We start from the raw sequence: 12,760 nt of genomic DNA, 5'->3' as shown, positions 1-12,760 counted from the left end.
GACCCCCCCTAAATTGACCAGTTCAGCTATTGTGCTTCGTGTCAAGAGGCAAGTGGACTTTCTGGTAGTGAATTTAAAAAAGCACCTTTGAGACAACCGTGAACTGGATGACTTGAGAATCTCCCTAGACAATTCAGCCGCCTTTCCCTTGATTACAGGTAGCCCTTGATTTATAACAGTTCCATTTAGTGACCATTCAAAGTTACAGCGGGACTTAAAAAATCGACACCATTTTTCGCATGATCGTCGCTGCATCTCCATACCCGTGTGATCAAAATTCGGGCGCTTCTCAGCATTTATTATAACGGTTGCAGTCTCCCCCGGGTCAAGAGATTCCCTTTTGCGACTTTCTGACAAAGCCAACGAGGAAGCCACATTCGCTTAACGGTGTTAGTAACTGAACAACTGCAGTGCTTCGTTTAACAACCGTGGCAAGCAAGGCGGTAAAACAAGGGTGAAATTCACTGAAGCGGCTTCTTTGTGCTTAGCAATGGAAATTTCATGGTCAATTGTCATAAATCAAGGACTACCTGAATCAACAAAGATTGAGACAGACGTGTAAGAAGGAAGTGTAGGTCTTGAGGGACTCCATGGAATTTTCGTAAAAAAAATGCCAATAGGAAACAGACAACAACATAAACAAAAATTCGTACTTTTAGATCAGAGGTTTATTATTTCTAATATGTTGGAACATAAATGAATAGATATAAAGGATATAATAAGCAGTAATATTCTTACATTACTAAGCCATTGCAGTGGGGGTCCAATGACATTCAGCGGGTCCCGTAAGGACTGCCATAAATCAAAGGGCCCCGAGCTGATCTCCGACCCCGCCTTTATCCTTTTCTTCCAGCCACATACACGCTTCACAACTTTCCTTAAACACCTGTGTACATTACTTTCAGTTCCTCGTTTCCAACAGTTTCATTCTTCCTGTTTTAAACTTCTCCAACCAAGTGCATACATTGCCAAAAATACGTTTTCACAGTTAGCAACGGCTCAGCGGGATGACAAATAGTTCTGGTATATATTTTGAAACCATCCTAGCTGAAAACCTTGGCTCGTGTCTCTTTCTTCCGGGGCCTGATACCCTCCATGGGGCTTACTGAATCTAATAGATCAATCAGCTCTATCTTGGGTTCTCTCAGAGCTGCACGTAATCTCTGTGCGTAATCTTTTAATCATGAAAAGACTTAGAGTTATATCTAGGAGTCACTTCGTTCACGTCTCTCTTTCTCCTCGAGGTCTGGAATTACAAACTGCGCCGCTGTCTCTTCACGCTGCTGGGGCACCTGGATTATATTCGCACCACCTTCTTTCACCACGTGAGTGTTCTGACCAAGGCTTCCTCCTTGTCCTGATAAAACCTCTTTTATTTAAAATGAATTCCTCCTCCAGCAAAGTCCCAGCAAACGGTCTTTCAAGAGTGATTTCACAACCACAGGCCTGGAGAGTTGCCAGGCTGGTATCTTCCAAACGCCACCCTGTAGCAGAATTTACTTGGCAAGAAGTTAGGAACAGATCTTCACTCTAATGAATTGAACTAATTGTCTCCTGCAAACCCCACTCCCTTTTCGCTCCTCTTTATTCCCTATGCGAGGGGCCATTCACCATCCACCTGAGCATTTACTCCTGAGTCGACCCTTGTTCCTTAACTGTTCCCTTCTCCTGGCAGCTCTGTGCATGCACACCCTGGGAACAGGCTCCAGCTGTTCTTCTTCCCCACTGATCTCAGCTGATAACTGTCGGACGGCCCTGGCCCCATCTCTGCCTCCGACGCAGAGCCCTCATCAGAGCCTTCCCCAGACTCCAGGACTGGCCCAGGTTCCTCCCCAACCTCCTCACTGTCCAAGTCTGCCGCCAGCTCTGCTGGCCGCCGGTGGACCACAACAGTGAGTCCGGTTGAGCCTGCAGTCCTGTTGATCCTTCTTTCTCCCTGAGCGGAGCTTTTGCGACAGCTCGAGATGCTTCCTCGGTGTTTCAGGAGTCCTAAGAGGCTGCGAGGTTCCCTGGTTGCTGTCCTGCACAGACTGCGCTCTGCCTGCCCTCTGAAAGAAAACGGTGCCATGTCTCTTCTTTCTAGGAGTATCCCTGGATCCTCAGTGCGTCCGATGACCAGACCATCCGGGTGTGGAACTGGCAGTCCAGAACCTGCGTTTGGTAAACTCTCCACTCCATGACAATCATTACCAAATTAAAACTGTTTTCGTTTTGCAGTTTGCAGGCGTTTGCCCTCTTGTCAGGATTCCAGCAGTTACCCCCAATTAAATCACAAGTCTTGGGCCAAACTTCCAGAACTTCAAAAGGATTTATTGGGAGTTAACATGTCCGGCACTGCCTGGGTGGAGCCAACTGTGAGGCACATCATTCATTGTCACCCTTGACCCTGGTTTTCCCTCCATCCCCTGGGTGTATCGTAATTCATATTCTCCAATGGGACACCTCCATAGCTCAGAGTCAACAATCAGGCTCTCCAGCTAGAATTTTGCGCTGCAGAAACTTCAGTCACCTAGTTATTATCTTTGAAAATGTTTATGGAATGCAGTTTCGGTTTGCAAGCTGCTGTATGCTCCCCCCCACCCTTTCTGTTGGCAACTCTAAAAGACCAGAGAAGTATTTTACGAGTTGACACCTTGGGTGGCTGTGGGTGTTCACATTTCAACTAACCAACTCCAACCCAATAAACTCCAAGACAAGCATTTTCTCAAAGTCCCATTTTATGAGGGTTGTCATATTGGCCCGTCTGGGAAACCCCAAATCTGAGAGTTCCGGGTTCCCCTTCCCAGAAGAGAAAGTCAAAGATTCATCACCTGCACCCACCATCCCATCCTTTGGCCCAATCGGAGTCACTCTACCCGACACTCCTCTCCAAGTGCAGGGCAACACGTCCTTGACTTCTAGAGAAGAACGTTGTTGAGTCTAATCTTCCACCTCTCTGTGAAATCCCCCCCTCCCATTTTCCCAGGCACAAAAACGTGGCAGCCTCGAAGCTCCTAAGTAAAAGATGGCTTCCGAGGCTTGACAGCGTAACAGAATGCTTGGGTGACGGCTACAGCTGGGGAGGCTGCAAGTACAGCCACACAACACTCCTTTGCTCGTACAGAGGGCAGGCCACTCCTCTGCATGTGGCCACAGGGAGTCCCGGACTTACACGCACTTGTTTAGCGACCATCTGAAATGACAAGGAGTTACAAATTAGGCTTCACGCTTACAACCGTCGCGGCACCTCTACGGTTGCATGGTCAAAATTCAGCTGCTTGGCAACCGGCACGTATTTATGGTGACAAAAAAAGTCACAGAATCTGGCATGACTCACTTAACGAGTGTTTTGCTTAGCAAGAGAAATTGCGGTCCTATGCTGAGGACTGTTTGCAGCTTTTTCAATATTTGCTGTAAAAGCAGCTGCAGTTTGATGCATGTACCAGTCTGAGTATTTCAAGAGGAAAGGTTCGTGGCCCGATTTGATACACAATTGAGTGATACGTGGACCCAAACCGTAGGTCCTTGATGCATGACTGCAACTGAGCTCAGAATCACTGAGGCTGTTAAGCGGGTTACCGTGTGACGGCACCTGATGTTACAACCTTTTTCTCCAGGGGCAGTTAAGCAAACGCTACGGTCGTTAAATGAATCCTTTTTACTCAATAGATGCTCTTTTTTTTTTTCTTTTGCCGGAAGCTTGAAATGAACATTGGAAATTGGCAAATTAAAAAGCCCCAAATCGCATTTGTGTGACCGCAGGACTCTGGCAAGCAAGTTACAAACTTCCCAAAATGGTTTTCGCTGTCCAGGGTGCGAGAGGCTGGCAAGGGAGTCTATGACAATTCGCCCTGGCCAGCTCGCTGCAGCCGATTCACTGCAGGCTAACGTGCCATGGGGCAAGCGTTGCACTAAGATCAAAGAAACGGTGGAATAGGATCATTAAAGAAAGGGAGGGACCGAACAAAATGTGAGGTTCAAAAATTAAAATAATTTCTTACTTATTTTAAATCATTAGATGGAATTGTTAAATCGTCCCAGAGCGAGTTGGCTGTGGCAAGTTGTCCTATTCCAGTCTGGGGGGAGGGAAGGAAGGAGGGAAGGATACAGCGATTGTAACTCTGCAACCCGCTCAAACACCCGGGAGGTTCGAACTGCCACTTAGCTGCCAGTCATTAAGGGAGGACTACTTGTGCTGCCACAGCTTTCCTAAAGTACCTTTTTATTGCTCAGAGCTTGTAGGTGTGCAGTTTCTCGCCTGCAGCGGTCTTGAAGGAAACTCGGGGTGATGGGAGGGCTTGGTGCTCTTTAAACATGTTGGCTTTCATTGATGAACTTGCCTAGTAAGGTAATGAGACGTCTGCAAGAGTGCAACCGAAGGCAAAGAGTACCAAGGACCCCAAGATTTCATCCTAAACTACAAATATTCTATTCATGAGGGTGTTTGCCTTGAATCTCGAGGACCAATTGCTGCATTTTCCCTCCCATTTTTCTAGCGTATTGACCGGACATAACCATTATGTGATGTGCGCCGAGTTCCATCCTTCCGAGGACTTGGTCGTGTCTGCCAGTTTGGACCAGACTGTGCGCGTTTGGGATATTTCTGGTGAGCTGCTCAGGTCAAGCGGGGTATCCGGCAGCGAGACTGCGCTGAGAACTGCAGTTGCTGTGAAACCAGAGCGAGGCTGGAGCGAAAGAGAAATGGGAGGAGAGTTTGACGGTTATGGGTATAGCAAGGCTCTCACATTAGCTAGAGCAGTGGTGGGTAATCTTTTTGGGCTCCTGTGCCAAAATTGTGCACGCACTTGCACGCTTGCGCATGCGCTCGTGTGCCAGCACCCAGAAGGCAATGCGCAATCCCCCCCATGTCCCCTACACATGCGCGCACAATCCCGCCCCACTCCCCCTTACCTTCACTGCACCTCACAGCTGGTTTTTGGCTGGTTTGCGGCCTTTTTCAGCCTTCGGAGGAAGGTTGAGGAAGGTTTCTGCAGGCTTCGCAGGCTGAAAACTAGCCCCGTTTCGTCACTTCCGGTATTTTCAGAAAAACAGGAAGCGATGAAATGGGGCTAGTTTTGGGCTGTAGAATTCTGGGATATGAAGTTGCCAAGTTTGGAAAATGCTGTGTTGTGACCTGTCGGCTGCCGGCTCCTTCAGCCGCTGAATCAGAGGAGGAGGGGTTGGAGTCAGGGTCAGCATCAGGGCAGCCTGGGAGCTCCGAGGGGGAAGAGGGAATGGAGCTGTCAGAGAGAGGGGGAGAGAAAGAGAGAGAGGGGCGGAGCCTAAGCCGTCCATCAGCCCTCAGATGGAGAGTCCACAGCCCCCAGGTCTGGAGGTGGCGGATGGGAAAGAGGAAGAACAGCCGAGTCGAGTGCCTGACGCGTGGATGCACAGAAGGCAGAGGAGAGGAGAGCAGCGGAAATCTATGGGCCGGCCCTTGGGAAGGAAGAGCCACTGTTCTGCTCGCAAAGCCCCACCGTATAGCTCTGGAGACAAAAGGCAGGGGACAGAGATGAATAGATGTGGCAGACTATTATTCATCTTCCTGTAGGACAGACTTGTTAGCTTGTGGTGAGAGAGGAACTTTTTGCCGGGGCTGCCGGCGCTCCTAACAAAGGAATCTTTTGAGTTCACATCAAGAGGGTTTGTCGTGTTTGGGGAGCTGGGTCAGAACGTGCCGATTTCGAAGGAAGGAACTTTAACCCTTGGTGAGTTTGTGTGTGTGTGTGTGAGCTGCCCACTGCTTTCTCAACTGCAGTTCTTGGCCTAGTGGGTTGCTGGGGTTTTGTGGCACATATTCAGAGATGACCCAGCTGTGTTGGGGGCGGGGAGGGGGTGGCGGAGAGGCCGTGCTTGGCATGAGTCTGTCACTTTTTCTGCCAGCACCCATGCGGTGAGCTTTCTCTCTCTCTCTCTCTCTCTCTCTCAGCAGAGCCCAAACCCCCTGAAATGGCCTCAAAGGCCTGGGAATTGTCCCCAGGGTTTTTCCCCACGCACTTCTGGAGTTGCTGAATCGATGCTTTTCACGGTCTTTGCAACCCGGCGTGGCTCAACTGAGCGTATCCATGCAGTGTCTAGGGAGATTCTCAGCCATCTAGATCGGGGGTGGGGGGGGGTGGGGGTGTCTCTTCACCTTGGCCACTTTAAGACTTGTGGATTTCAACTCCCAGAGTTCCTCAGCCAACAAAGGCTGCAACGGTCGTATGAGGAACGGTCCCAAGTCCCTTTTTTTCCCCCGGTGCTGTTGCAACTTCAGAAAGGTCACTAAATGAAGGGGTGTAAGTGGAGGACTACTGTATATCATCTTTCAAGAAAGAGCCGCTCTCTGATTCATGGTGCTTTGAGCTCCGTTCTGAAATCTGAGATTTCCAGAACTTTTGGTCCGTCTGGACGAAACACACCAGTTAGAACAGAGTTCCCCAACTTTCCCGGGTTGGCGGCCAGGAAGGGGGGATGGGGAAGAGGGGATGATTTTGTAGGAGGGGCAAATGGCCACAACGTTTGTGGCAATGCTCGCTCAAGTGGGATGCAATCGCCCGCTACGATGCTCGTGCAAGTAAAGCCGTGTGTGCACACGCTAAGGCGCGCACCGCACGCACCGGCCAGCCCCTCTGTGATGACCCGGGGCGGGATACAAAAATAACAAAGTTACAAAAGTAGAATAAATTCCCTTTAATGCCTCCAACTGAAGTAATTAACACAGCAGGCCAGGATAATTGCAGACTTCCAAAAGATAACGACACGCACACACAGTTGTGAGGACGCCAAAACCCAGATAAGCCTCGACCAAGATAATGCGCGCTTTGCTTCCAGCGAGGTGCTGTGTGCAAACGCCCCACTTATATCCTGTTCTCCCAGCGGCAACTAATGAAAGGGATCAGGGCCTTTTCCTCTCCCTTAAGCCACATTGGTCCCTTCTCCATTCCTCCCTCCATGCCCTAGGATGAAGAGGGGATGGCCCTGGGTCTTCTTCCTCTGAATGTCCAGCCGGACTGTGCCCTTCCCCCGTTTCCTCCACAGCCACCGGAGCCCCACTCCCACTCCCTGTCAGCTGCTCAGTCTCCCCCCTCAGAATCAGACCCCAACAAGGGATGACACCCTCACATAGCCCAGCGACAACTAGCCCGTGCCCTGGTAGTGGGCTGCAGACCACAGGTGGGGGAACCCCTGAGTTAGAAGATTGCAGGGGCCCAGGGGACAGACCAGCTCCCCACTTCACTCGTAGGGCAGGGTCGGGGGTCTATGTGGCTTCTGCTGAGAGAGAGAGAGAGAGAGAGAGAAGTTTGCCAAGTTGGGTCTGGCGTCCAGTTGCCTTTTGCATGCAAAATTGTTCCCGTAACGATGAAGCTTGTGAGACTAACCATGACTTTCCAGGATTGGTGAAATAACCTCTTTTTAAACTTTTCTTGCATTCTTCTTCTAATCCCGAAGTTGGTCCCTTCCCTTGAAGCGGGCAAGATGGACCGGGAACGATAATTCCAGCTGTTGAAAACAGCGGGGGGGCGCGTTACTTGATAACAAAATAGCTGGACCTCCGCGGCTGCGATCTTAACCGAGAGCTTTCTGTCCCGAAGAGCTGGGCTTGGCGTCGTTCTATATGAGGCTGGGGAAAAAGAGGGGAAGTCCTACCCACGGAATGGGGAGGGGCAGCGGTGCCCGACCTTGACCCCCCCCCCCTTTGAAGACGTGTGGGCTTTGACTCCCAGCTTGGCTGGCTGGGGGATTCCGGGAGTCGAAGTTCACACGTCTCCCAAGGGGCCGAGGTTGGACACCCCTGATTTTAAGGCGGGGGTGGTGGTGTCTCCAAACTTGGCAACTTTTAAGACTTGTGGCCTTCAACTCCCAGAATTCTCCAGCCAGCATAGAGCGTCGCATCTTAACGTTGCCAAGTTTGGAGACCTCTGTTTTCGGGGAACCCTCCCCAATAACAAAAGGAGCCAGGTGGGGGTGTGGCCTAACCCTCTAAGTCTGGTCTCTAACCTTCCGCTTTGGCTTGAAATTTTAGCGTTGCTGTTAACGTCCTCCAACTATCGGGCAGGCCTGGCTCGTCCGTCTCCTCTTAACAGCTCCACGCCTAATTTCCTCTCATCCTCCTTATAACTGCCCGCCTTTTTCTCTCCTCTCTCCTTCCTCGTTCATTCCACCCCCCCCACATGCCAGAGCTGGTTCATTCTGTACGTGTCTCCATTCCCTCTTGATCTGTGTAGCAACCTCAGAAATTTTCCATCTGTTGCTCGGTTCTCTCGGATCAACCCGACAGCATTACGTGCCTTTGATTTCTCCCGGAGCAGGTACCTGCGTGGTTCCTCCTACCCTTGACTCCACTTCCCCATGGACCCTGGATTTGCAAATCCCTCCTTGGAAGTGCCTCTCTGATACATTCACCCCAGCCGTCATGTCCACAGTAAACTCTTCCCTTCTGTTTTTCCCCTCCTCAATGTCTAAACGTGGTGGGAAGCTGCATTGCGCCTGCATCTGAGACCCATCAGCTTTTGTACTGATTCATCCCTTTGGCCTCATTCTCCAGGGGATTTGTGATGAGCTGGGGCACGACACAAAAATAACACAGTCACAAAAATAGAATAAATTCACTTTAATGCCTCCAACTTGGGCGCAAATGTCCAATTATCCTCGGCTTGATATCAAACTCTTCGAAAAAAAACAGTCTACGAAGAAAGTAAATGCAGTCCGAACTAAATGTAAAAATAAGTAGAAAAAACCCAACACAAACCACACTGGAGGCATTAACACAGCAGGCCAGGATGATAAGTTGCGGACTTCCACAGATAATGCAGCACCCACAGTTGGGAAGACGCCAAAACCCAAATAAGCCTCAACCAAGATAAAGTAGGCTTTGCTTCTAGCAAAGAGCTGTGTGCAAATGCCCCACTTATACCCTGTTCTCCCAGCTGCAACTAATGAAAGGGATCAGGGCCTTTTCCTACCCCGTAAGACATGTTGCTCCCTTCATACCCTAGGATGAAGAGCGGGTGGGCCTGGATCTTCCTCTGAATGCCCAGCCGGACTGTGCCCTTCCCCGGTTTCTTCCACAGCCACCAGAGCCCCACTCCCACCCCCTGTCAGCTCCTCAATCTCCTCCTCAGAGTCAGACTCCAACAAGGGCATGACAGGATTAAACCTCACTTGAGCCTAGATTGGTGGCTTCCCATTCTTGGTTGCGGGGGTTGAGTGGCTTTGGCTTGGTGAATCTCTCAAGTCCGATTGGGAACCCCTTTCCCTTTGGACAGAGGTTCCTTTGAGCAATTTGGTCTGTCACGGCTTCCCTCCACGGTCTTTTCTGCTCAGGAAGAAAAAAGGGGAATTTCCTCCCACCCTTCGCTGCTTTCATCTTTATTTGTTAACCGCGATCTTTACTTCCTCTGCCCCACAAATCCCCTCTCCGGCCCGAAGGTCTAAGAAAGAAGAATTTATCTCCGGGAGCCGTGGAGTCTGAGGTGCGAGGCATCACCGGCGTGGACCTTTTCGGCACCACGGATGCTGTAGTGAAGCATGTTCTCGAGGTACTCGGGGGTTGGTGGTGTGTCTGTGTGTGTCTGTGTGTGTATATATGAGGAGGGGGGGAAACCCTCCTGTAAAATTATTGGGAAATAAAAGGAATCGTTGACGGATATTTTTTGAGTGATTAGCATCAGGGGCGGACCTCAAAGGCTGATCGGGAACCCAGCTCTCTTGCAGGCCAGTTTTGTAGGATGGCATCTGCACACCTGGCCTTTTGGGAAGAGAAGATGATATGTCTAAGTCCAGGGATGCCCAACAACAGCCATTTAAAGATTTTTGGCTGAATTCTCCAGCTGGCATGGATAACCGCCTATCTTACAGAGCAGTTGACAACTCCTAAAGCAGGGGTCTTCAAACTTGATAGCTTTAAGACTTGCGGACTTAAATGTCCAGAATTCCTCCTTCAATCATGTTAGCTCAGGAATTCTGGGCGTGGAAGTCCACAAGTCTTAAACTAGTCAAGTTTGAAGACCCTTGTGATAGAAGTCCGAAACAAGGTACGCACAAACTGTAACTTAAAATCCAAACAATCCAAGCTGAAGTTAATTCGCTAGACAGGGCAGGAGAAGGAATTGCAGGCTTGAAAGCCCAGCAAAACATACACAGTTGGGAAGAGGCCAGGAACGCAGGTAAGCCACAACAATACAAGATAAAGTCACAATTTGCTCCCAACAACTTACTGTGTGCAGCTTCCCTTTTTATACACGGTGTTCCCAGCTGCAGCTAATGAAGGGGATCAGGGCCCTTTCCTCCCCCGTAAGTTATGCAACTCACATTGCTCCCTTCTCTGTTCCTGCGTGCCCAAGGACAGGGGTCTCCAACCTTGGTCACTTTAAGACCTGTGGACTTCAACTCCCAGAATTCCTGAGCTAACATGACTGGAGGAGGAGGAATTCTGGGAGTGGAAGTCCACAAGTCTTAAAGTGGCCAAGGTTGGAGACCCCTGCCCTAGGGTGAAACGGGGGTGGGCCTGGGTCTTCCTCTGACTTCCCTCTCCCTTGTTCTACCTCTCCCCTGCTCTGCCCAGCCAGACTTTGCCCTTCCCCAGTTTCCTCCACAGCCAACGGAGCCACACTCCCGCTCCCAGTCAGCTGCTCGACTTCCTCCTCTGAGTCAGATTCCGACGGGGGCGTGACACTTATTTTGAAGCTCTCCTTCTCTGTGTGTTTTAGGGACACGATCGTGGGGTCAACTGGGCAGCTTTCCATCCCACTATGCCCCTCATCGTCTCGGGGGCTGATGACCGGCAAGTCAAGATCTGGAGGATGAACGGTAAACCCCTTCTTCCTCTCCCCCGCCCACCCACAATTTTTTTTTTTTTTTTTGCAAATTGCAGAGCGTAAGGCTCCGTGGCCAGGTTTGCCCTTCGCTACTCAGCTGGGCTCTTGCCTCGTTTCGGTCCTCTGGGAATGTGGGCATTCGGCCGTGGCCTGCGAGAGGAGGAGGAGGAGGAGGAGGAGGGCTCAGCTGCTGCAGAACAAACCTGGTTTGGTGTTAGGGGAGAAACCCCAGACGTTGCAAAATTAGCTTTCAGCTCGTGCAGGTAGCCTTCGACTTAAGAACGCCTGTTCACTGACTGTTTAAAGTTACAACGGCCCTGGAAAAAAAAACGGCTGACAGACCGGTCCCCACCCTTACGACTGCCACAAGAGTGTCCCCACCGTCATGTATTTGCCATCTGTGAACCTCCCAGCTGGCTGCCAACAGGCAGGCTCCATGGGGAAGCTAGCAGGTTGTGGTCCAAGGATGCCTTGGTTAAACCAGGGTGATCTGCCGCAAAGAAGGTGGTAAAATCTTGTGCAATCTTTTTTTCCAGTCTCTCTTTGTGGTTGTAAGTCAAGGTCCACCTGTCGGAACCAATGAGGTGCTACAGCAAAGGTCTTCAAATGGCTAGTTTAAGAACTTGTGGACTTCCACTCCCAGAATTCCTGAGCTAACATGACTGGAGGAGGAGGAATTCTGGGAGTGGAAGTCCACAAGTTCTTAAAGCTGTCAAGTTTGAAGACCCCTCACCTATCTATTTCTATCATCCATCTATTACCTATACCTACCTACCTACCTACCTATCATCTCTCTCCGTACCTACCTACCTATTTACCTATCTATGTATCATCTATCATTCTCTCTCTCTCTCTCTCTCTCTCTCTCTCTCTCTCTCTCTCTCTCCATACTACCTATTTACCTATATATCAATCTATCATCTGTCATAAGGGTCTTCAAACTTGGCAAGTTTAAGACTTGCGGGCTTCAACTCCCAGAATTCCTGAGCTAACATGACTGGAGGAGGAGGAATTCTGGAAGTGGAAGTCTACAAGTCTTAAAGCTGTCAAGTTTGAAGACCCCTCACCTATCTATCATCCAACTATTATCTATCCCTACCTACCTACCCATCATCTCTCTCCGTACCTACCTACCTATTTACCTATCTATGTATGTATCATCTATCATCTCTCTCTCTCTCTCTCCATACTACCTATTTACCTATCTATCAATCTATGATCTGTCATAAGGGTCTTCAAACTTGGCAAGTATAAGACTTATGGACGTCAACTCCCAGAATTCCTGAGCTAACATGAAGAGGAATTCTGGGAAGGGTCTTCAAACTTGGCAAGTGTAAGATTTATGGACGTCAACTCCCAGAATTCCTGAGCAAACATGAGGAATTCTGGGAGTGGAAGTCCACAAGTCTTAAAGTGGTCAGGTTCGAAGACCCCTGTGCTACAGGCTGTGCTACACCATTGAACTCAAAAGTTCCATTGCTATGAAAGGCAGTTGTGTTTGCGCCCACCAAACAACCCTTTTTTGGCACAGTTATTAAACAAACCCAGTTTCCTCCCTTGGCTTCGCTGGCTGGAGGCTGGCTGGGAAGATCGCAGACGGTGATCGCGTGACCCCTGGGCAGCACAATCGTTTGTAAACCAATGGCAGTTGCCGAGTGACCCCCTTTTGATCACGTGACTGTGGGGGATGCGACGGTCACACGAGGACTGGTCCTATGTTTTCTGAGTGTCATAACTTCGAATGGCGATTAGTTGAGGACTACCTGTGCTAAAATTGAAAGCACAGCGGGAAGGAACTCTGTGTTCTGACCAAGGCTTTCTGAGACTGTAATTAAGCACACGCTAGTTAAAACAACTCTTGTTTTATTTTAAGGCTGGGAATTATGTGCATTCTCAGCCTGTAATGAGACCCAGACAGTTCCTCGAGATAAGCACCCACCTTTCTCTCCTTTGAATGGCTGCCAACAACTAGAGTGCCAAAT

The 12,760-nt window shown here is 49.8% G+C and overlaps 1 protein-coding gene across 1 annotated transcript in view; it reads left to right on the top strand.

The window, feature by feature from the left end:
* Positions 1-12,760, top strand: part of COPA (coat protein complex I subunit alpha) — a 61,230-nt gene that overhangs the window by 4,883 nt on the left and 43,587 nt on the right. The window contains exons 4-8 of the mRNA XM_087913831.1: positions 1,245-1,325; positions 2,084-2,160; positions 4,476-4,585; positions 9,391-9,500; positions 10,671-10,770. Coding sequence (XP_087769957.1) covers positions 1,245-1,325; positions 2,084-2,160; positions 4,476-4,585; positions 9,391-9,500; positions 10,671-10,770 — 478 coding nt within the window. The remainder of the gene's footprint in view (positions 1-1,244; positions 1,326-2,083; positions 2,161-4,475; positions 4,586-9,390; positions 9,501-10,670; positions 10,771-12,760) is intronic.

This window comes from Pseudonaja textilis, chromosome 16, assembly GCF_049901715.1.
Source record: "Pseudonaja textilis isolate UNSWEBS1 chromosome 16, rPseTex1.2, whole genome shotgun sequence".
Lineage (NCBI taxonomy): Eukaryota > Metazoa > Chordata > Lepidosauria > Squamata > Elapidae > Pseudonaja > Pseudonaja textilis.
Note: the sequence above shows the minus strand (reverse complement) of the source record. Positions and strands in the feature narration are given on the sequence as shown.